The following is a 21,233-nucleotide window of genomic DNA, read 5'->3' as shown; positions in this document are numbered from 1 at the left end:
GCATCCCTCAGTCAGGAGACATCCTACATTGCCATTCATTGGTGTCGCTCTTTTATTTATTCAATAAATATTTATTGAGCGCTTACGCTTTGTGAGGACAAGTGTTATGAGTGAAAACCCGAGTCACAGGTAGCACTGCGCTCCAAGGACATGCTGCTCAGTCCCCAGTTCCCACCTCTGCTACTCTTAATGTGAACAGTGCATCAGAAGGACATGGGTGGGGGAAAAGGCTACTTTGTCCTTTAAAATGCCGGGAGTCCTAAAGATACTAGAACCCACGGGTAAATAAGCCAGGAATTAAGAAACCCCCAAGGCAACTGAAGGCAAACAAGACACTCTTTTGGTTTTCAGCCCAGACACTAGAGTCCCATGAAAACGTGAGAGGATTCTGTTGGTTTTAACTACACGCATCTGCTGCTTGGTTAACAGAAAAGTCCCCCATTGTAAAGCTCTTGGGGGTAAATGAAGTATCCCCCAGAGGTATAGATGAAGCCACATGAAGAAATCCAATTAACAAGGAAATTCAGCGGGTGTAAGCCATCCCATCACCACACAAGCCCCCATTCCCAACTTGCTACATTGTTACATTGATCATTTTACAGATGAGCCTGTGAATGTTGTTTCGTAGCCACCCCAACCAGCAATGAAGGAAGGAATCTTGACCCCTAGAACCCCTGTTCTCCCCCCTACACACACACACACACACACACACACACAGAGGGAGACAGTGCAGCAGAGATGTGCGTGAAGTCTGTCTGGGCTCTGAGGTCAGAGGGGTCTAAGTTTGACGACTGTCCCATCCCAACATTTACTGGCTACGTCACGTGGATGAATTATTTAACTTTTCTGAGTCCTCGCCAACTTATCCTTAACATGCGCATGATAATACCTGTTCTGGATAATGATTATAGAGCACCTAACTTGGGCTTTGACGCACACAAGGTGATCAATAAATATCGATTCCCACCCTGTTGTAGCTCCTAGAGCTTCAGCCTCAGGATGGCCTACCCTCTCCTTTGTCCTACTGCTGTCTCCTCCTGTTTGGTTTGCTGGTCCCTCTCAAATGGCACAGGCTGAGCCTAGTTCTCACAACAGAAGACGCTCAGCATCTTGGATTCATTTATTAAATATGTATTTATTATGCCCCTCCCTTGTGCAGTGTGCTGCATTAGAGTCAATGCTGGATACGGAGATGAATCAGATATCAACCCCACCTGTGGAATCCTTATAGTGAGGAGGGAAGCCAAACTTCCTGTACCGCACAGAGCAAAGCACAGCTTAAGGATAGTAGATCAAGTGTTGCAACTCAGAGAAACCAGAAGCTCGTTCCATCTGGGACAATTAAGGAAGACTTCTCGGAGGCAGTGCCACAGAGGGTAGGCTTTAAGCACTGGTGGGGCTTGGATGTATGAAGATGGGTGGAGGGCATTATCAGCAGGGTTATGGTAGGAAAGGGTATGTAGGCAGGAAAGCCAAGGGTTTATAGAAAACTCAGACTGGCATCATGCCTGGGATATGGGTAGGATGAAGGAAATACAAAGCTGGCAATCACAATGGCATCAGACTGCACAATGGCATCAGACTGCCTAGGATCTCGAAGGCCAGCCCAACACATCTGGGTATTATGTGCAGGCCATGGGATTCAGTGAAGGCTCAGAAGCAGAAAGACCATAAGGCCCATTTGAATAGAATCTCTTCACCGCTTTTCCCTATGATTAGCCTGATTTCTACCCCCACCCCACCCCCCACGACATACACACACAAGGGACTCTGTGGTCCAGACTGCACGGCCCTCCGGTGTCCCTGCCTGAGCAGAAGGTCAACTGTGTCCACTGCAGAAGTGTCCGATGCCACCCTTTCAGAGGGCTCCTGAGCTTTCCTGTGCAGCTGGAGGGCTGATGTCATAAATGAACAGCACGATCTGAACCCAAAGTCACAAGGTCTTTGCAACCCCGATCATAATTTCTGCTATTTACTCATGTTTCTGTTAATAGCATTATAATCTCTTGTCCACTGCTGGGGGCCATTCTGAATTTATCATTACAGGTGCACAATGCTATAAGAACAGTGAGGAAACTATCAGGCATGCTAACAGTTCTCAAGAGAGGACACGAGATCATAAGTAGTTTTCAGAACTAGAGGGAGAAATATCACTGCAGCGGGGAAAAAAAAAATACACACAGTTCTATGTTCACCTGCTTAAAATGCTACAAACCAGACTGAGTTCCCTGGAAATCTACAGACAATGTAGGCCATTTATTGGAGAGTATCGGTTTTAATTCTCGGTTCCCTCATCTGCACCATTCAATGTGGTTTGAATGGCCTACCTTCCCATGTCCCATATTCATCCTACAGAGGAGGAGAAAATGCCAACGAAAGCAAAAGCCGGGAGGAGGGGAGAGACGGAAGAAATAGAAACAGGGGGAACACCAAGGGAAGGCAGCAAAAAGCACAGAGGAGAGAAGGAGCAGGAGACGAAATCCGCGCTGCCGTTGGGCAGATCCATCCGCTGCCTGACCGCGAGCACGCCCAGCACCGCACCAGGTGTGTCTGAGTGAATGACCGGAGCCAACTTCATGCACCAGGAACCCGATCTGCCCTAAGCGCTGAAGCTACGAAGCTGAAGAAGGTCAGGCCTCTGCTCTTCACCAGCTCCGAGTTTAGATGGGGAAACTGATCAGCAAACAAGTGGACAGCCGCACAATGGGCAGAAATGCCACACGGAAGAAAAAGGACCTGCTGGAAAAGCTTTGAGAGCCCCCGGGGGAGAGAGAAAGCGGATCCTTGAGAGGTGTGCTGTTTGTGTGCCTCTAGGTAAGCCACAGGACCTCTCTCGACCTCATCTCTAAAAAGCGATTGTTTGGCTGCCCGTCTCTCAAGGTCGTTTCGTCAGCCAGTGAACCGGTGGCTGAAGATCCGCCCTGCAAACTGAAAAGTCCTGTGCCAAAGTTTCAGAGGGCTCTTCCCTCGGCTCACCTGAGCAAAGGCCTGTTGTGCCCACTGCACACAGCACCAGGACTGGGGGTGGGCACCCGAGCACCCACTCCTCTCTGGCTTCTCCTTGTCCCTCTAGCACCCCAACCTGCCTTTCCGCCCCCTCCGTCCAAGCACCCACAAATACACAACCTGGAGAAGAAGATGAAACACTCACCAGCATCAGGTTGCCTCCAGCCTTGAAGTCCGGGGAAGGCAGCGGGCAAGGGCCCGGCGCGGGCTGGGGTGGGGTGGGGGGCATTGCAGGGTCTGAGAGCCCCCCCCCCCCCCCCCCGTGCCAGCACCGGCCACCTCTCCGGGCAGCCTCAGCCTTCTTGTCTCCCTTCACCAACACTTTGCCGCCTGCTTCTCTCCACGGGGTGCAGGTGCTCCGCTGTCTCTACTCGACTCTCCTCCCCATTTGGGCATTGGTGCTTCTCCTCTTGGAGATGTTTTCTCGGGTCTCCTGGAGGGTGTGTGTGGGCCGTGGAGGCCGCTGACCCTCGGAGGCGCGCTCGCAGGCTCTAGCCCTCTTTCTCCGCCTCTCCCCTTCCTTCCCCTGCTCCCCCCGCCCACCTGCCCCTTCTCCCCGTCTCCCCTTCATTCGAATTCCGCAATGCCCCCCTCGTCCCGCTCCCTATCTTCTCGGTCTGGTCTCGCACCCCTGGCCCGCATCCCCGACCTGCCCGGCACCGCGGGGGCAGCGCTGGCCCGCCCGTCCGTCTCCCGCGCGCCCGCCGGTCGGCCCGCCAAGTTCCCGCGACTCCCGGCCCGGGACGCGCGGCGGCTCCGGACTCTGCTCGGCAGCCGATGACGTCACCGAGCCTTGCGCCCGTGATTGGCTGGCTCCGGGCCCGCGGCGGGAGACTTGGCCGACTCGCGGGGCGGCTTTCTTTGTCCCCCGCGCCTTCAGGTGGAGCCGGGGAGTCGGGCCCTGGGTGCCTGCGGCGGGTGTGCGGCGGGTGCAGGGGCCGCGGCCCGGGAAGACTAGCGCTGACTCGGGCCCCGGCGTTGGCTGTGGCGGGCAAGGAGCAGAGCCGGGGGCATCAAGCCGGCAGCGGCCCGGGCGCGGGCGAGGGTCCCAGCTGCGCGCTAGCAGGTGGCCGCGGGGGCTCCCGGGCCTGCCCGCGGTCGTAGCGGCCTCAGCTGGAAAGCAGCGGAGCTCTGCACTTGGGATCAGGCTTGCATTTCCAGTCTTCGCTCTTCCGTTTGTATGACCTTGGGCAAGTCACCGCAGCCTGTTTCCACGCTGCAAAACGGGAACCAGCGCGTTTATTCCACAGGTCCACGAAAAGGGTTAAGAGTAAACCAAGAGTAATCTAATTGTTGGATCTGTTGCTATTTTAGTAGATAATATGGTGTAGCCGAAAGGATCCTGGATAAGGAATGAAAAATCTTCCTTTATCTTTCCTTTACTGGGATGACCTTCACCAAAGTGACTTTTAACCTCTGTAGGCTCCATTGTCCTCGTTTGTAAAGTGGGAGAACCGGACCAGAGGACCTTTTTTTTTTTTTTTTAAAGATTTTATTTATTAATTTATTTGACAGAGAGAGAGAGAGATCACAAGTAGGCAGAGAGGCAGGCAGAGAGAGAGGGGGGAAGCAGGCTCCCCGCTGAGCAGAGAGCCCCATGTGGGGCTCGATCGATCCCAGGACCCTGAGATCATGACCCGAGCCGAAGGCAGCGGCTTAACCCACTGAGCCACCCAGGCACCCCGAACCAGAAGACCTTTAAGGTCTCTTCTGGCTCTGACGTTGTGCGACTGACTGGTAAAGCTTAGCATTCTCCGTTTATCCCGCCTTCGGAGGAGGAGCTCACTTCCTTCTTCGGGACTCTCCTTAAATCTCTCCCCGTTGTGAGAAACCCACTTCTCTTAGGGATCCTGGCAAACCTTTTCACTAAGGGCCTGCCCTCTCCCCCCCCCCCCCCCCCCCCCCCGCCCCCAACCACCAACGTGTCCCAGACCATAGCAGCAAATAGGTAGGGCTCATCCTTGATGGAGATTCTCTCCCCAGGCTACAGGCAGGAGCAGGATTTGGAGCTGGGAACTCTGGCTCCACTCGGCGAGGCCATCAGCTCCACAGTCTGGAGCAGCCCTGACATGCTGGCCAGTCAAGGTGAGAATCCAGGCCCCTCATCTCAATGCCCCTCGGTCCCCTCCACCATCCTCACATCATCTCCCACTCATGTTGCCTCTGCCCTGTGTGCTCACACCCCTCATTACCACGCAGCTCCATCCGACCTCTTAGTTCTTAGTTCCACAGCACCGACTTCTCGCGCACCCACGCCTCTTCCCTGCTCCAGTGTAGAGCCATCTCTACCCCCTCCACCTTTAACCCCCAAAGTAAAATGACTCCAGGAGGAGGGTATTACTCAGAATAAAGAGGATCTGGAAGACACAATGGAGGTAGAATTCTTCAAAGGGACCCACAGATACGGGGATCGCTTGTCAAAACTTGGTATAGGGTGAGCGGTAAATGACAGGTTTCCCAAACCTTTCGTTCAGATGCTTCAGGGATAAATCACGTCCTGGTTTACTCAGCCAGCTCCGTCTCTGGCTCACTAATCTTGAAGTCATCATTTAAATTTTCAAGCCAGGCAGTTACTTGAGGAACAGTACAATGAAAAGGCCACTGCATTGAGAGTCGAAGAACAGGGGCGCGGTCCCCACGGGAGTCCCCGGTGAGCAGAACGATCGTAGGCCATCATTCATGTCCATGGTCTCATTGTCTACATCTGTAAAATGAGGGAATTGGATTCCATGATCCCTAAGCTCCCCCTCAGTTCTGTAATTATTCTAAACACCAAAACCAGCGGCCAGACTTTGTGCTCCCACGTGGAGACGGACACCCCAAAGCACCCGTGCTTCTTATCAAGCCCAGCACATGCCACCTTCTCTCCTTGGGGCCCCTTCTCTGCTAGGAGCATCCATTATGTATTTCTTGGAAACGGAGCTCTGGTGACCAATGAGGAAAGGAATAACAGAGAGGACAGGGGTAAGGTCAGTGCCAGGGGGAGAATGGGGACTGTTTAAAACTACTCAATTAGGGAATGCAGGGAGTAAGTTTCTTGGCTTCCGATTCAGAGAATAAAGCTGCTGCGCTAGCTTAGCCCCACCGGAGGGATGGTGAAGACGCTTCGGAACCAGCCAGAGGGTGTTGTGGATTTTAGTCCTGCGGAGGCCGCTGCTCTCAGGTCGCAAAAAGTCAGTCCCAGAGACGAGGGGCTGAGCATGGGGAGCAGAAGCCATGCTGTGGGGAACACGGAACTATGTCAAGGGGGAGGGCTCCCGGCCAGGCCAACTAGAGGGCCCCTCCCTAGGATACCTTGCCTGTCCTTGGTTTGTTTGTTTGATTTGCTTAAGAAGAGAGGGGTGAGAAAGTATTTCCTTCGCATGGCAGAGAAAACTTGAATCCTCTAAAATAACAGGAGGGGGGTGACTTGGTTTGGTGTGTTGAGAGGACGGTTGTCCTGGTACCAAAAGAGTGTCAGCTGATGATGAAGGGAAGTTACTGTGGGAGGAAGTAGTCTGTGCCAGAACGTTTCAGCTCTTCTTTCTTTTTCTTCTTCTTTACTTATTTATTTATTTTTTGAATCTTTTTGTTCCTTATTCCACAGTTTTATCAGCTCCCTCTTATGTAAATGAACGTGGGACCCAAGGCTGGCTTGGCCTTCTCCTCACTTTTAGTTTGGGGATTACTTGTCTCAAGCGCCTCTCCCGCCCTTTGCTCGCAGAGACAGGCAGAGGCCGGGAGGCGGAGCCTAGACTGACAGGTGCGTGTGCGTGTGCGTGTGCGTGCTTTCACAGTGAGCGGCAGCGCCTCTCAGGAGAGTTGCTTGTGCGGTGCTCTGTGTAGATTGGGACGCGTGTGTTCCCCTCCACTCAGCAAACATTCAACAAATGACTGTTTTTGTGTGCATTGCAAGCCAGAGGAAATAAGGTCTGTCTCCCCTTCCCCACCACCTCTGCTCCTTCTCCCACGATGCCTTAGGAGAACGCAGACACGGGCGCCTTGGACCGTCCGGGTTAGATGAGGCGCGCTTTGCCCCAGAAGCGGGTGGAGGGGCCGGCCTTCCTCGGGATGCTGACCCTCTTGCGCTCCTGCAGATAGCCAGCCCTGGACGTCAGATGAGACCGTGGTGGCTGGAGGGACGGTGGTGCTCAAGTGCCAAGTGAAGGACCACGAGGACTCGTCTCTGCAGTGGTCCAACCCTGCCCAGCAGACTCTCTACTTTGGAGAGAAGAGAGGTACTGCCCCAGGTCTCCTCTCTCCAGGGGAGCTGTGGGCTAGGGCGGGGGTCCGAGGAGCCCAGGGCAGCATGTGCCTGGGGTGCGGAGGCTGGGCGTCTGGAAGGTGTGCTGTTTGAGGAGGCAACAAGCCAGGGGCTCATCTGCACGCTCCAGAGAAACCATGGTGTGACAGCTCCGACCTGAGCCGTGCACCATCCTCCGGGGGAGACACCTCAAAGCAGCCCCAAGACTTAGCTGGTGTCGAGTGTTGCCCCAAGTACTTCACAAGGCACTCCCACGAGATTCAGGCCTACTTTTCTGAGCATCCCTGAGGCTACTGTGCCTGCCCAGTGGCTCAGGAATGTGAGGGCATAAAGAGGGCTCAAACTCAGGAGGAGTTTCCCCCGCCCCAAACCATGCTAGAGCCCTTCTTCCAAAGACGCTGGCCTGGGACTGGAAGATGACCGTGGAAAGTGCCGGTAAAAGCCTTGCTTCCCGTTCTCCCAATGTCCCCAGCCCTTCGTGATAATCGGATCCAGCTGGTTAGATCCACTCCCCATGAGCTCAGCATCAGCATCAGCAACGTGGCCCTGGCGGACGAGGGCGAGTACACCTGCTCCATCTTCACCATGCCCGTGAGGACGGCCAAGTCCCTCGTCACTGTGCTCGGTGAGGCTCCCTAACCCCAGGGGCTCCGCAGCATGCCTCCTTGCAAACACAGCTCCTAGGTGAGCCCCCAAGGCAGTCAGAGGCCCAGTGAGTCTCTGAGCATTTGGGGAAACTTCAGTCTGTGCTTCCTTTGCAATGGAACAAAATGCCGAGAGTACTGGGTTCTGATCCTTCCTGCTCTACTTACTGTGTGCTCCCTTACTCCCTCTGAGCCTGAATCTCCCCAACGATGATAAAAAAGATGCTGACATCTGTTCTGCGTACCTCCTAAGACTGTATGAGGGAAACACGAGAAGTCTTTGCAGTGTTGATTCTAAGGTCCAAGTACCCTCCTGCTGCTTATGTGCTCTCAGCGGGTCCTGTGTTTCAGTTTCCTTCTTTGCTCTCCTAGGCTTCACATCCTTTCTGTAGCCGGCCAGGGGTGCTGTGCGGGGCCGCGCTACGTACTAGATTTTCCCTGTGGGTTCTCAGGGAGGAGATGGGAGAAAAAGATGCTTTCTCTAGTCTTCTACGCATTCTAACCCAAAGTAGGACTCATGCATCCTGAGTCCCTGAGAGGCCATCTCTGCAGGCAGAGCTAAGGTCACCTCATGGTGCCTCTCCTTCCTATCTTGGCCGTCCCCCCTCCATGGCAGGAATCCCACAGAAGCCCATCATTACTGGCTACAAGTCATCATTACGGGAAAAGGAGACAACCACCCTAAACTGTCAGTCTTCTGGAAGCAAACCTGCAGCCCAGCTCACCTGGCGGAAGGGCGACCAAGAGCTCCACGGTAAGTTCTCCCTGCTTTGGGGCTCGGTGGGAGAGGGTAGGATGGGTGAGGAAGAGAGGGGTACACGTCTGTGTGTGCGCACATCAGCATGGTGTAGGAGGAGGAGGACAGGTGTTTTGTGCACCCGTGTGTGTGTGTGTGTGTGTGTGTGTGTGTGTGTGTGTTAGGACCCACATTCTCCCTGTGTGTACATCAGCATTTCACAACTTTCTAAGTTTGTCTAAGTGGAGACTCGCCATCTGTATGCCTGCCGTGGGCCCACACTGTCTGTATGTTAGGGCTCACTCTGTGTCTGTGTGTATGCGCGTGGACGTGTCTGTTCTGTACTCCAGGAGAACCAACCCGCGTTCAGGAAGACCCCAATGGTAAAACCTTCACCGTGAGCAGCTCAGTGACATTCCAGGTTTCCCGGGAGGACGACGGGGCGGACATCGTGTGCTCTGTGAACCATGAGTCTCTAAAGGGAGCTGACAGATCCACTTCCCAACGCATTGAAGTTCTATGTATGTGGTGGGCTTGTGAGGGAAGAAGGGTCAGGTATGAAATGGGGGGAGGGGACGAGAGTGCGCGTGGCTACACGCAGCACCTCATGCAGATCAGCGATGAGTCCACGGGTGACGGCACCAGGCTAAGGGTCGGCAAGCTTCTTGGGAGAGGGCCCAATAGCAAGTATTTGAGGTTTTGGTGGGGGGGGTCACACAGTCTCTGTCTCAACAACTTAATTCTGCTGTTGCTGCAGGAAAATAGCCATAAACTGTATGTCAGCACATTAGTGTGGCTGTGTTCCCATAAAGCTTTATTTACAAAAAGACACAGCTGGCAGGATTTGGCCCCAGGGCAAGTTTACCAAGTCCTGAGCTAGGCCAGGGATGTACCACTAGACCGTGAGCTCTGGCGGCGACTGTAGCAAGCCTGGAATTGGAAGACGCAGGGCTGGTCTCCGCGTCCCCCCATCCCCCACCGCTAGGGGCTGTGCCAGCTTAAGGAAATGGCTTCGTCCAGTGAGCTGGACTCTTTCTTTCCTCTAAGAGAAGATGAACCTGGTGATCGCTAAGGCTTCTTCCTAGACCAACACACTGTGATTTCAGGATCCCAGATCTTCCCTGTGGTCCTCATCGTCTGCCCCAGCCCCCCAAACCAGAGGGTTCTCGGGTTTCTGACCTACAATGACCACCATCACTGTCCCTTCTCCAAGCCTTTCCAAGGGTCCTCATTTCTCTGTGGACTCTGCCTTGAGTATGGACAGGAAACTTTCACCCTCTCGTGAGAAACTGGAAATTTTCTGAGTGCGGGAACCAAGAAAAAAGAAAAAGTGCAGAGACAGAGTACAGAGAATCATAAAACAATGCATTTCTTGTCCTGACTTCTCTAGAGGCTGGTCATTATCCTCAAATAACTCAACTGCTTAACCTTCTCTTTTATGGGAGATCCAGGACTGACTCTGGTGCCCTTTCAAATCATTAGACCCCTTGCTGAAAGCTGGACGTGAGGCAGGTTTCCGGGGGTGCCCCTTTCCATTTGGCTGCAGATGGCCCGGATTCCTGTGAGTGGGACTGCCGCTGACTGGCTCTGCCTCTTTGACCAAAGCTTGCCCTCTCCCAGGGGCTGCTGTGTGCTTCACTGATTAGCAGGAGGGTCAAGGGGAAGATCCCGAGGAAAGAACTCAGCAGACTTCAGAGTTCTCAATCACCCTAAGGTGTTTCTCTGCTGATCGGTCATGCGTGCGGGGCCCCCGGCCTTGGGGTCCTCTCTCCCATGTCCGAACCCCACAGACTGCCCTGCCAGGTACTAGATCCTCTGGCGCTGACTCTCGAGGCCCAACGGTGATCAGCAGTCAGTCAACAAGCGCTAGACTCCAGGCAAGGCACTAGAGGCTTCGATGGGGGTGGGGCCCCCGTATTCACTAACGTATGCACTAACTCACCCGGCCTGATCTCTTTGTCCTCTTTGATTTGACGGAAACACGTTCATAAGCAGGTGGTTAAGGTTGGCTCTGTCCGCAGGGGAAGCTCGGCGCCTTTATCTGTTGTTCTAAACCAGCCTCTGGCTGTATTTGAGCAGCCATCTGGCCCTAGCCTCCTAGCAGCCCTCTGGTGCCCGTGGCAGATGCCATCCTCTCTTCCCAGAGCACATCTCTGCAGCCTAAATATGACCCCCATCTCTTGTTGTTGGGAAACTCTTCCTTCACTTTTGCTCTGACCCCTGAAAACGATACTCGGCGCTCACAGGCTGCTCCCTAGGAGCAGAGGAGAGAGGGTGGGGAGATTGTGAGCTCAGGAAACGACCCAGGTCAAGTTCACTGGCTCCATCAGAAATGTGCATGAAGTCCCACTTCTGTGCCAGGCCCAGGTGAACCAGGGGCCTTTCTCGGCTCTCTGTTAGGACACTCCTTCGGTGTCCACCACAGACAGAGCTTCAGAAATCCTACCTCTATGAGGTTGCAATGCAAATCCTGTGCACACTGAGTAGTAACCATGGACTTTGCTCGTGAGACATTGGGGCAGGAGGTCTGTGTCCCCAGCCCCGCCCACGCCTGAGACAGGTAGGAGTCGAAGCCTTAATGCACAACAGGATGACGCGGGACTGTGGTCCTTGGTCTTCTCCTGGACAGTGTGGCAACGGTGCACTGACATCATTTCCTTCTCCACAGACACACCCACGGCGAAGATTAGGCCAGACCCCCCGCACCCTCGCGAGGGCCAGAAGCTGCTGCTCCACTGTGAGGGGCGTGGCAATCCCGTGTAAGATCTGCTTCCGGGCCTGACACCTCCACACCTCAGACCGCGATCTCCCCTTGCAGTCTCCCCGTCTCCCCGCCGTTCTCAGCCTTTCGCTTTCCCTGCCCCTGCCCTTCACCGTCCATTCCTGGACGGCATCTCCTGCAAAGCCGCAGAAGAGGGGCCCTCCCCAGCCGCCCCCGAGGTCCCCATGGGAACCACCAAGACACAGCCAGACATGAGTTAGGAAACCTCCCTCATCCTGGGGTCAAATCCCGAAGGGTCACCCCTCCCTTCAGCAGCTTGAGCCTGGGTCAAACCGTGATTGAGTTCCTCCTCCCAGATGTACTTTTGTTGGTCCCTTTAGCCCCCTGACCTGCTCGCTCCCAAACACGTGTGATTCCTCTGCCTCTGCAGCCCCCAGCAGTACCTGTGGGAGAAGGAAGGCAGTGTGCCCCCGCTGAAGATGACCCAGGAGAGCGCCCTCATCTTCCCCTTCCTCAACAAGAGTGACAGCGGGACGTACGGCTGCACGGCCACCAGCAACATGGGCAGCTACAAGGCGTACTACACGCTCAACGTGAACGGTGAGCCCTCCCGGCCCTCCCGGCCCTCCCCGGGCATCCCCCTCGCCTGTCTGCCCACCCCACGCTCTGTGACTTCCTCTCCTGAGAGCAGCCCTCGCTGTGCCTTGAGGGCAAGAGGGCCGACCGTGGGAGTGTGGAACTCGGGCTCTAGGTCTGCTCTGGAATGTGCAAGACGGACGCCGTCAGCAGAATGGCGGGCTCCGGTGAGCCCTAGCGGTGCCCCTACCCCTCCTCTCCCCGGGGCAGCACGCCTCTGTGTGGAGAGGCCCCAGAGTCTCGCCAGGGCCGGTGTGGGGGTTCCCCTTTCCAGGGGCCTGTGCCAGGGCTGCTCTTCTGGTGACCAGCAGGGGACCCGTGGTGTCACCGCCACTTCCTGGCCGCAGACAGGGTAGGGTGGGTTCAGGCAGAACACAGACGCCCGTTGGTATGATGCGGAGACACTGGCCACTTTCTCCGAGGTCTTATCTCCCAGAGACACCAGTGATGCTTCTTCTCTGAAATTCTTCCCACAGCTGTGACCACAGAACCTCAGGAGCAGTGACAGGCTGGCACAGAGGTCCCCTTATTGGAGAGCAGGCAGGATTTTTGAAGATCCTAGTGGCAGCGGGGTCCTGTCAGAAAACCTTACAAGCTCAGAATAGGGGAAATGCATTGTCGGGGGAACACTAGAGGCTCCCGTACCGGAAATGCCTGTTCAGTCAGTGAGGTGACAGATAAGAGACCTGAGACCTGGGGACCGGGGTGTTTGTGCAGATGGGGTGATTCTGACTCCAGGGTCAGAACTCAGCTCGTGGGAGCTGCCTCAGCACCACAGACAATGCTGGTGTAGGATGCCAGCGGTGAGGACCAGCGTCAGCCCCCAGAGCTCCCCCGGCCAGTTCTGAGGGTGACTGCCAGGGCGGTGAGAGAGTGTTCCTGGCCCCTGCGGTTGGTGGTTGGTGTCCCGCCGGCCCCTCCCCCACGGTCCCGTCTCACTGTGACCGCGACCAGTGCTGACACCCGGCGGTGGGAGGAGGCTCTGCAGCTCCTTCCTGGGGACTCCAGAGCAGCCCTGACCCTATCAACAGGGAAGGGAAAACAGGGAGTTAGTTCCAGCAGAGACAGCGATCTGCAACTGAAGACCCAGAGGTCCTTTTGGCCATGGGAAGCTCTGTTTTTCTGAGGGATTTCCCTTTCCATAGCCTCTGGAACAACTATCCAGGATGATGATGATGATGATGATGATGATTTTTTTTTTTTAAGATTTTATTCTTTTATTTGTCAGAGACAGAGGGAGAGAGAGCAAGCACAGGCAGACAGAGTGGCAGGCAGAGGCAGAGGGAGAAGTAGGCTCCCTGCGGAGCAAGGAGCCCGATGCGGGACTCTATCCCAGGACCCTGGGATCATGACCTGAGCCGAAGGCAGCTGCTCAACCAACTGAGCCACCCAGGCGTCCCTATTATTATTTTTTTAATGTGAGACTGTGTGCACCTACTGCCTGGGAGAAAGACAGGGGCGACGTCCCTCTGCTGCTTCCCACTCAACACCTTCCCACCCACCCCACTGTATCATGGAGCCCCTAGGCCCATCCTCTCTCTCCCTCCCCAGCAGAGCATAAAAAATCAGAACATAAATGTTTTATTTTCCAATTAGGCGTAGACAGTCAAGGAACGAAAAAGCTGGCCCAGTCAAGCTCGAGGAGACGTGAGGCAGGAAAGACAAAATATATAAGGAGTCAGTGAGGCATCGAGACTCAAGCTGACTCTGTAGGAAAACAGTGGCCTTCCCGTGGGTGGGACAGGTACACCTAGGGCTCATGTAATTTTGGGCGCATCAGAACTGGGTCCCAGGCCTGGGCGCTGTCTCCTCGGGTATTTGGGACGTGGACGAGGCTGGTGCTGACCTCGTCGTGCCTGGTCCAGTGTGCACGCTGAGGATCTACCCCCTCCCCCACCCTGCCTTAGATGCTGCCGTGGAAGGAAGATGGCGGAGACGTTGGCCATCATGGGAAGAAGCTCAGGGTGTGGGTGGGGGAGGGGCATCCATGAAGGAAGTCCTTGACTTTCCCACAAGCCTCTGGAGGCTGGGATGTGACGCTGGAGTCCGAGGCCTCCCGGTGGAGGACTGTGATGTAGTTGGACCCCAGAACTGCTCTTCACAGGGTGACCTCAGTGCATGGCCTTCTGGAGGCGCCGTCAGAGTTCCCCTTCGCAGCTTCATCGGTGTCTCGCTCTCTGTGCTTGGGGCAACGAGGAATAGGCTGGGGGCCCCTGAGAGAGGCCAGCTCTGAAGGGCAAGCAGTCAGGAGAGAGAGAGAGAAGGAACAGTCTGATCCCCCCGAAAGTAAAAGCAAGAGCGAGAACAAGAGACGACATGGTCGTTAACAGGATGAATTTGACCAGAGCTTCCGGGCCAGAAACACAGCTGAAAGGGTTGAGTGTGAGCAGATCTGTCAACTTATTCACAAATACACAATTTTTAAGGAGAATTACTGCATTCCAGACGGGGTGTAAGAAAGAAGAGTGCAAAACCAGGCATGTCCCCTTTGCTGTTCGGTCCGGTCCGCTCAGCGGATGTCAGCCCGTGTCCTGTGCCGTGTCAGGCGGCCCACGGCCGGGCCAGAGATGCGCTCAGACAAGGGCTCTTGCAGGTCTGACTGTGCGCCCCCCCCCCCCACAGACCCCAGCCCGGTACCCTCGTCCTCCAGCACCTACCACGCCATCATCGGCGGGATCGTGGCGTTCATCGTCTTCCTGCTGCTGATTCTGCTCATCTTCCTGGGCCACTACTTGATCAGGCACAAAGGTCAGAGGCAGCGGGGAGCCGGGGTGGGGGGTGGCGGGCAGGGAGGCAGCAGGGAGCTGGCTGCTCCACCTCCTCTGGGGACTCCACTGGCCCTTGGAGGGCGAGAGGAAGAAAGAAGACAGCCAGCCCTGTGATGACTGAGCACCACCAACCCCACAGTAGAGCCCCATCACTTGGTGATTCTCCAAGTCAAAGGGACCCTCCATCTCAGTCCACGCTGCACCCCCCGCCCGCCCCCGCCCTGCCGCTCTGCCCCCAGGGCCTCCTGCTCGGAGAGGAGACCTGCCGGTCCCATCTCTTTCTGCACTGGCTTCCTTTCTCCACTCTTTGTCCTTCCGTCCCACAGCGTCTCTGCTCCTCTCCCGTTTCCACGCCTGCCCACTCCTCAGACTTTCCCCTCTGTGCTACTTCAGCCAGCAGCCCCGCTGCACGGCTGACCCAGACCTCAGCTTCCTGTTCACGGCTGACCTGCAGTTTCCCTGTCCCCACCTAGGGTGTGCATGTGTGCACACACATGGAGGCACATATGTGCACACACATACACAGACGGGAGCACAGAGGTCCATGCCAGTACTACACGTACAGGTGCACACACACCCGCGCACACGTACCCACAGGTACACACAGACATACACGCACCTATCGGCACACACCTGTACGCTCATACACACCTGCACGCACGTACCCACACATGTGCACACACATGCGTGCACACCCAGGTGTGCACATGCACACTCGTGCAGACTTGCGGGTGCATAGGCGCATGCATACACCCACACACACGTACACACATGCACACACGCATGCACACATGCACAGATGTACACGCAGGTTTTTTCTTGTTTTATGAATGAGATTCTAGTTAAGGGCAGCATTCAGTCACTGTCCATGGGTGTGGTCAGGTGATGGGTGTTGGCAGCAGGATGGAAACTGGCTCAGGTGGGGACCTAGAGAGCTCCAGGCCGGAGAAATGTTGCAGGAGCAGGGGGGGCAGTGCACCGTCAGGGCAGGGGTTGGGGGTGGGCTTTGGAGGAGTGGAAACTGCTCCTGCGACTGACGGGAGGGGTCTCTCGGTCTGTGCAGGAACCTACCTGACACACGAGGCCAAAGGCTCTGATGACGCCCCAGATGCAGACACGGCCATCATCAACGCAGAAGGCGGGCAGTCGGGCGGGGACGACAAGAAGGAATATTTCATCTAGAGGCGCCCGGACCCCCCCTGCACCCCAGGGGCCCCACGGGGACTGCTGGGGCCATCACCAACCTGGACTTGTACAGAGCGACCCCAGGGCCGCCCCTCCCGCTTGCTCCCCAGCCCCCCCCCCCCACCCCCCTGTACAGAATGTCTGCTTTGGGTGCGGTTTTGTACTCGGTTTGGAATGGGGAGGGAGGAGGGCGGGGGGGAGGGAGGGTCACCCTCAGCCCTTTCCGTGGCTTCTCTGCGTTTGGGTTATTATTATTTTTATAACAATCCCAAATCAAATCCGTCTCCAGGCTGGAGGGCCAGGGGCCCTGGGTGAGGAAAGCAAAACCCTGGAGTGTAGGAGGAGAGCGAAGGCGGAGGGGTAAGGATAGGGAGCCAAGCCGGGCTGGTGTGGGGGCCCTGCCCCGCAGCTCTCCGTCCTCCCCCGCTTCATGGCCTCCTGGGGGAATGGGAAGTGGTGAGCAGAACCTGGAGGGGCTGGAGGGGGCTTTTCCTCTGCTAGTCACGCACCTCAAGTTACGGACAGGGAAGCGGGCCGCCCTGTCACCCCTCCTCCTCCATGACAGGAAAGGGGTGAATGGGGGTCCCCAGGAGGTGTGAGCCAGCAGGTGGAAGGCAGCCATGCAGGGACCCAGGGCTCCCACATGGGAAGGACACAGGTCCCTGCCAGGAGGGGGTAGTTCTGCAGGGGGAGGCTGGCGGAGAGGGGCCTCTACCCCTTGCGCCCGATGTCCAGTGAAGCCCGGCCCCAGGGGCGAGCGCTCTAGCAGCTGTGGGAGAGGCGCTGCTGCGGGCCCCTGGCTCTGACCCGAGCCCTGACTGTCGCACGGCAACCGCTGCTCCCGTCTTGTACGGCCTGCCCTGCCCCTTCCCGCTCCCTCAGCAGCCAGGCAGACGTAACAACAAAAATACTAAAAGGAGCTTCAGTGCACTGAGCTGTGTCCTGCCCAAACGAGGGGAGTGATGTGAACTCTGTGAGCGTGTGGTTCTCGTGTTTGTGCCTGCATCTGTGTGTGTGCACGCGTGTGGAAGGGGGGCGGAGGGAGCGCCCAGGCGGGTGGGGGCTGCGGGACGCTTCGCAGAGGAGGGCTTCAGGCGGGGAGGGCTCTGAGTCGGGCTGTGGACCTCACCTGGGCTGTGGCTCCGTGCCCGTGTGTCCCGGGTCGCCCTCGGTGCCCATCTGTCATGGAGAAAACAGTCCCAGGGGGTGTTTTGCTCAGTTGTCCATCTCATCTGTCCCTGCCTCAGTTTCCCTTCTCAGAGCCACAGAGTCAGGGCCACAGCCTTTGCTATGCACCCCTCAGGCCTCTCCCCGGCACTGACCCTGGAAGGACCACTGTCACTTCTTCCCCCCCATAGTCTGACCCCGGGGGGCGAGGGCCGGGAGCGAGCCTCTGTCTCCTTCCCATCTCCACCCCCGCTTTTGATTTTCTGTCTTCCTGCACTGCCGCTGTGGAGATGAGGTCGCTCGCCCCCCCTGTCCCGGCGGGGCCCCACTCACTTCTCTGCTGCAGCCGGCAGGCCTGTCCGCCCCCCTCAGTTCAGGTAATATCCTCGGGATTCTTCCAGCCGCTGGTTAGGGCCCTTGGGCAGCACGGGCACCCCCCCCCCCCACACACACACACCTCAGCCAGGGCCTCCCCCCTCACAGCAGCAAGGCAGCCTAGGGCCCCAGGCCTGTCGGCTCCCTGTCTCCCAGCACCCGCTTTTGGGAAAATGACCTTTCCTCTTGGAGCTGAACCACTCTGTCCATATTACACAGAAGCCATATTTGTACGGGGGCGGGGGGGCGGGGCTGTTGTGCTGTGTGTGTCTGTCTGTGGGTGGGGGAGGGAGCAGGGAGGGGGTCGTGTATCTTTATAATCTTTCTAACTCTCCTGTGCTAATCTCCGAGGGGCCACCCTCAATATATCTGGATTATCCGTGTCGCCCGCTGCCTCCTTCTTGCTTGCTGCTCCTGCTCCAGACGGGGGGTGTGCGCGTGAGGGGGGTTCTGCTGGTGTCCCCTGCGCCTGGACCCCCCCCCCCAGGGGTGGCCCCCTCTCCCAAGGGCATCCCTGCGCGGAGACAGCAGAGCTCTCCAAGGGAGAGCAGGCTGTTCACCCCCTCCGGCAGGGTCCTTGCTTTCTCGCGTGGTCGGGGAGGGGTGTCTGCCTGCTCCCCGCTGCCTCCCCACCGGGTACCGGAGAAGGACACAGTGACGGCAGAGACGCCGCTGGCCCCACAGCAGGACAGACCCTCCCCAGGGCTACTGTCTAGCCCCGCTCACGCTCACGTTGAACATGAATCCGGAGCAGTCATCCTGGGAAGAAAGGGGTTGGCGATCTATGTAAGGCACCCACCTTTGCCTCTCGGCTCCCCTACTCTGGCTCCATGCACCCCTGCCTGAATGCAAAAGGGCTCCTGGTGAGATTGCGTTGAAACACCCCAGGCTCTCCTGGAATGAGATAGTGTCGCCTAACCAGCTCCTGAGACCCCGTGACCCGAAGGTCTGGCCGTTTCCCCACCCAAGAAAATGCAGGGAAAGAGCAGAGACTGTGCAGAAGCCCTGGAGGGGTGAGGCTGCCCGCAGCAGAGGTGTGGGTTCTGGGGCCTGCATGTGCAGAGTAAATGCTTTCACTCTGCCAGCCGGGGAGAAACAGAAGCCCCACCCCTGTAAGGAACTGCACACATAGCCCAGAGGCCCGCCAGTGAGTCCGTTCAGAGCCTTTCTATGCCCAACACAAATATGATCGAGAGCACCCCATGGGCGACAGTCCCATTGTAGAATGTGCTGCCCCATTGTCCCCCAGAGCCTGCTTTAACTCGTCAGACAGCGCATCATGCTTGGTATGGAGAATGCGTCCGCGGCGCCCATAGGTGGCTAGACCAACGCCCAGCCGCTCCCTGAAGCAGCTTCCTCACACAGCCTTGACCGCTGGCCCCCAGCCCTTCCTGTCCTCACGCTGAAGCACCCAACACCCACCTACCGCCTAGCCCTCGGCTATGTGCTCGCGACACACGACACACACAGCCACACACAGAGACGGCATGCGCAGCGCAGGGCTATCAACGGGGGCCGGTCCGACCTCGGGCACCACTCACAGCCCCTCCCTCGAATGTCCCCCTGGAGCTGTCTTTCTTTGGATCCAGTTCAAGGGGTGGAGACTCGGTGAGAGTCATCAGCTGCCCCTTCCCTCTGCCTTCCCAGCAGGTCTCTTATCTCTGTCTCACAAGTTACCCCTGGCCCCTCTTCCTTCCTGGTGCTCGAAGACTCCATCCCTGCTGGAAACCCCCCTGGCTTCTCAGCCCCGCTTTCCACCTTCGGGAAAACACCCGCTATCTGCCGGCCATCTTTTTCCTTTCCTGAGTGCAGGTCCCCACCAGTGAAATCCAACCTCAAAACAGGAAGCCCCGGGCGATTGCCCCTTCTGGGCCTGAGCTTGAGGCGGGCCATGGGTGTGGGGCGAAGGCTTCCTGAATGCCCGGCTCCCCCCCACTGCCTATCCCCTAGCCCTGCCCAGAACTGATGGCCTTCATTAGCCCCTGGCACTTATCTTGGAGCCGCAGCCACCCACGGGACGTTCCCAGCCCTTCTCTCTGCCTGCCCTTAGCCCGGCAGCGCCATGGGGAACTGTCTGCAGCACCAGGTGAGTGTGGGGCTGGGCCCACAGTCCTCCATCTCTTTCCCCCACCACCTCTTTCTGTCTGCCCCAGGGCCTTTGCACCTCTTTCCTTCTCCCCTCGCCTCTTACCCTTCCCTCTGTTTCCTTCTCCTCCTTCTTACTCTGGGCTCCGGGGTCCCTCATCCATCCAGGTCCCTGGCGCCCTGACCCGGACCTTGTCCGGCTCTCGCAGCCTGTCCGTTCCCGTCCCCTGCTCTTCCTCCCAGGCTCCGAGGCTCCTGTGCCATCCTTCCCTGCTGCCCCCACTGCATCCCCTCCTCCAGGCTGGCCTCCGCTCCATCTCCCCCTCCCGCTCCCTTTATTCCCAGGGACTCTTGAGCGGGGTAGACAGATGATCTGACTGTCCCCTCTGGGGCTGTCCTCCAGGTGGCGAATGAGGACGCTACTAAGTTCACCTTCGAAGATGACATTTGGGATGACTTTAATGATTCCTATGACCTGAACTATAACTACAGCAACGTGGACGCCGCTGCCCCCTGCCGCTCCTGCAGCCTGTTGGACGACTCCTCCTTGCCCTTCTTCATCCTCACCAGCATCCTGGGCATCCTGGCCGGGGGAGCCATCCTCTTTGCCCTCCTCAGACCTCTCTTCCACTGGCAGGTGTGCCCCGAACGGCCTTTCCTAGTACAGCTGGCCGTGGGCAGCACTCTCTTCAGCATTGCGGTGCCCTTCCTGGCCCCAGGGCTTAAAGAGCTCCAGGGCACCCCTCTGTGCCACCTGGCCCACATGGTCTGGTACGGCTCAGCCTTCGCCCAGGCTCTGCTGATAGGGTGCCATGCCTGCCTGGGCCCCCAAATGGGCACAGGTCAGGTCCCCAACCTCACCCTGAGGCTTGGTGTGGGACTCTGGGGAACGGCTGTCCTGCTGGGGCTGCCGGTCACCCTGGCCAGTGACACTTCTCGTGGATTCTGCTCCCTGACATTCAGCAAGAGCCACTGGTTTCTGCCGCTGTCACACGCCATTGCCTGCTGCGCCGTCTTCACCTTGCTGCCGCTGGGTTTGCTGGGAGCCAAGGCGATAATGAAAATACGGAGCAGGGGGCAGCGTCCCTGGGCCAATGTCCTGTGGGCCTGGTTTGTGTTCTGGTGGCCTCATGGGGTAGCTGTGGGCTTGGACTTCCTCGTGAGGTCCAAGGCCTTGGTCCTGTGGACATGTCTGGCCCAGCAGGCTCTGGACTTACTGCAGCACCTGGCGGAGGCCCTGGCCATTCTGCACTGTGTGGCCACACCCCTGCTCCTGGCCCTGTCCTACCACCAGACCGCACGCGCCGCCCCGCCCCCCCTGCCCCTGAGACGGCCTTCTCATCTGGACGCCCAGGGAGGAAAGTCCTAGCTCTCTTCCTGCCTGTCCACCTGAATTAAAGTCTACGCTGCTTTAATGAGGCTGTGGTTTCTTATTTTATCTGGGGACGTAGAGCAGGCAGGAGAATGGAGAGAAACCGGACCTTCCTGCCGGCGTCCGTTTCTCTAGCTGGCATGGGGAGAAAGTGAATGACATACAAACTTCCTCAGGGTGCAGAGATGTTCTCCAGAGGTATGAGGTTATTGCCGTCTCAAAGGGGAGGAGATTCGCCTGAGTATGAGGGGAGCAGGGGGCCTGAGAAACCAGAAGAGATGGAGGAGGAAGAGC

The 21,233-nt window shown here is 57.2% G+C and overlaps 2 protein-coding genes across 4 annotated transcripts in view; both read left to right on the top strand.

Annotated features, from left to right (window-relative positions):
• Positions 1–16,547, top strand: part of CADM3 (cell adhesion molecule 3) — a 29,316-nt gene extending 12,769 nt beyond the window's left edge. The window contains exons 1-10 of one of the 3 annotated variants that reach the window (XM_059413553.1): positions 2,639–2,814; positions 4,990–5,091; positions 7,083–7,223; positions 7,722–7,874; positions 8,510–8,647; positions 8,980–9,150; positions 11,298–11,388; positions 11,782–11,951; positions 14,610–14,735; positions 15,819–16,547. In XM_059413553.1, the coding sequence (XP_059269536.1) occupies positions 5,076–5,091; positions 7,083–7,223; positions 7,722–7,874; positions 8,510–8,647; positions 8,980–9,150; positions 11,298–11,388; positions 11,782–11,951; positions 14,610–14,735; positions 15,819–15,937 (1,125 nt within the window). In that variant the 5' untranslated portion in view covers positions 2,639–2,814; positions 4,990–5,075 and the 3' untranslated portion in view covers positions 15,938–16,547. Of the gene's footprint in view, positions 1–2,638; positions 2,815–4,989; positions 5,092–7,082; positions 7,224–7,721; positions 7,875–8,509; positions 8,648–8,979; positions 9,151–11,297; positions 11,389–11,781; positions 11,952–14,609; positions 14,736–15,818 lie in introns of those variants that run through there. The other 2 variants (XM_059413551.1, XM_059413552.1) reach the window with 2 other exon arrangements.
• A 1,286-nt stretch (positions 16,548–17,833) lies between these two features.
• Positions 17,834–20,982, top strand: ACKR1 (atypical chemokine receptor 1 (Duffy blood group)). The gene is made up of 2 exons (XM_059413554.1): positions 17,834–19,568; positions 19,971–20,982. Exons 1-2 carry the CDS (start codon positions 19,545–19,547, stop codon positions 20,934–20,936), a joined length of 990 nt encoding a protein of 329 aa, XP_059269537.1. The 5' UTR covers positions 17,834–19,544; the 3' UTR covers positions 20,937–20,982.
• Positions 20,983–21,233: the final 251 nt, after the last annotated feature.

This window comes from Mustela nigripes, chromosome 10, assembly GCF_022355385.1.
Source record: "Mustela nigripes isolate SB6536 chromosome 10, MUSNIG.SB6536, whole genome shotgun sequence".
Taxonomy (NCBI): Eukaryota; Metazoa; Chordata; class Mammalia; order Carnivora; family Mustelidae; genus Mustela; species Mustela nigripes.
Note: the sequence above shows the minus strand (reverse complement) of the source record. Positions and strands in the feature narration are given on the sequence as shown.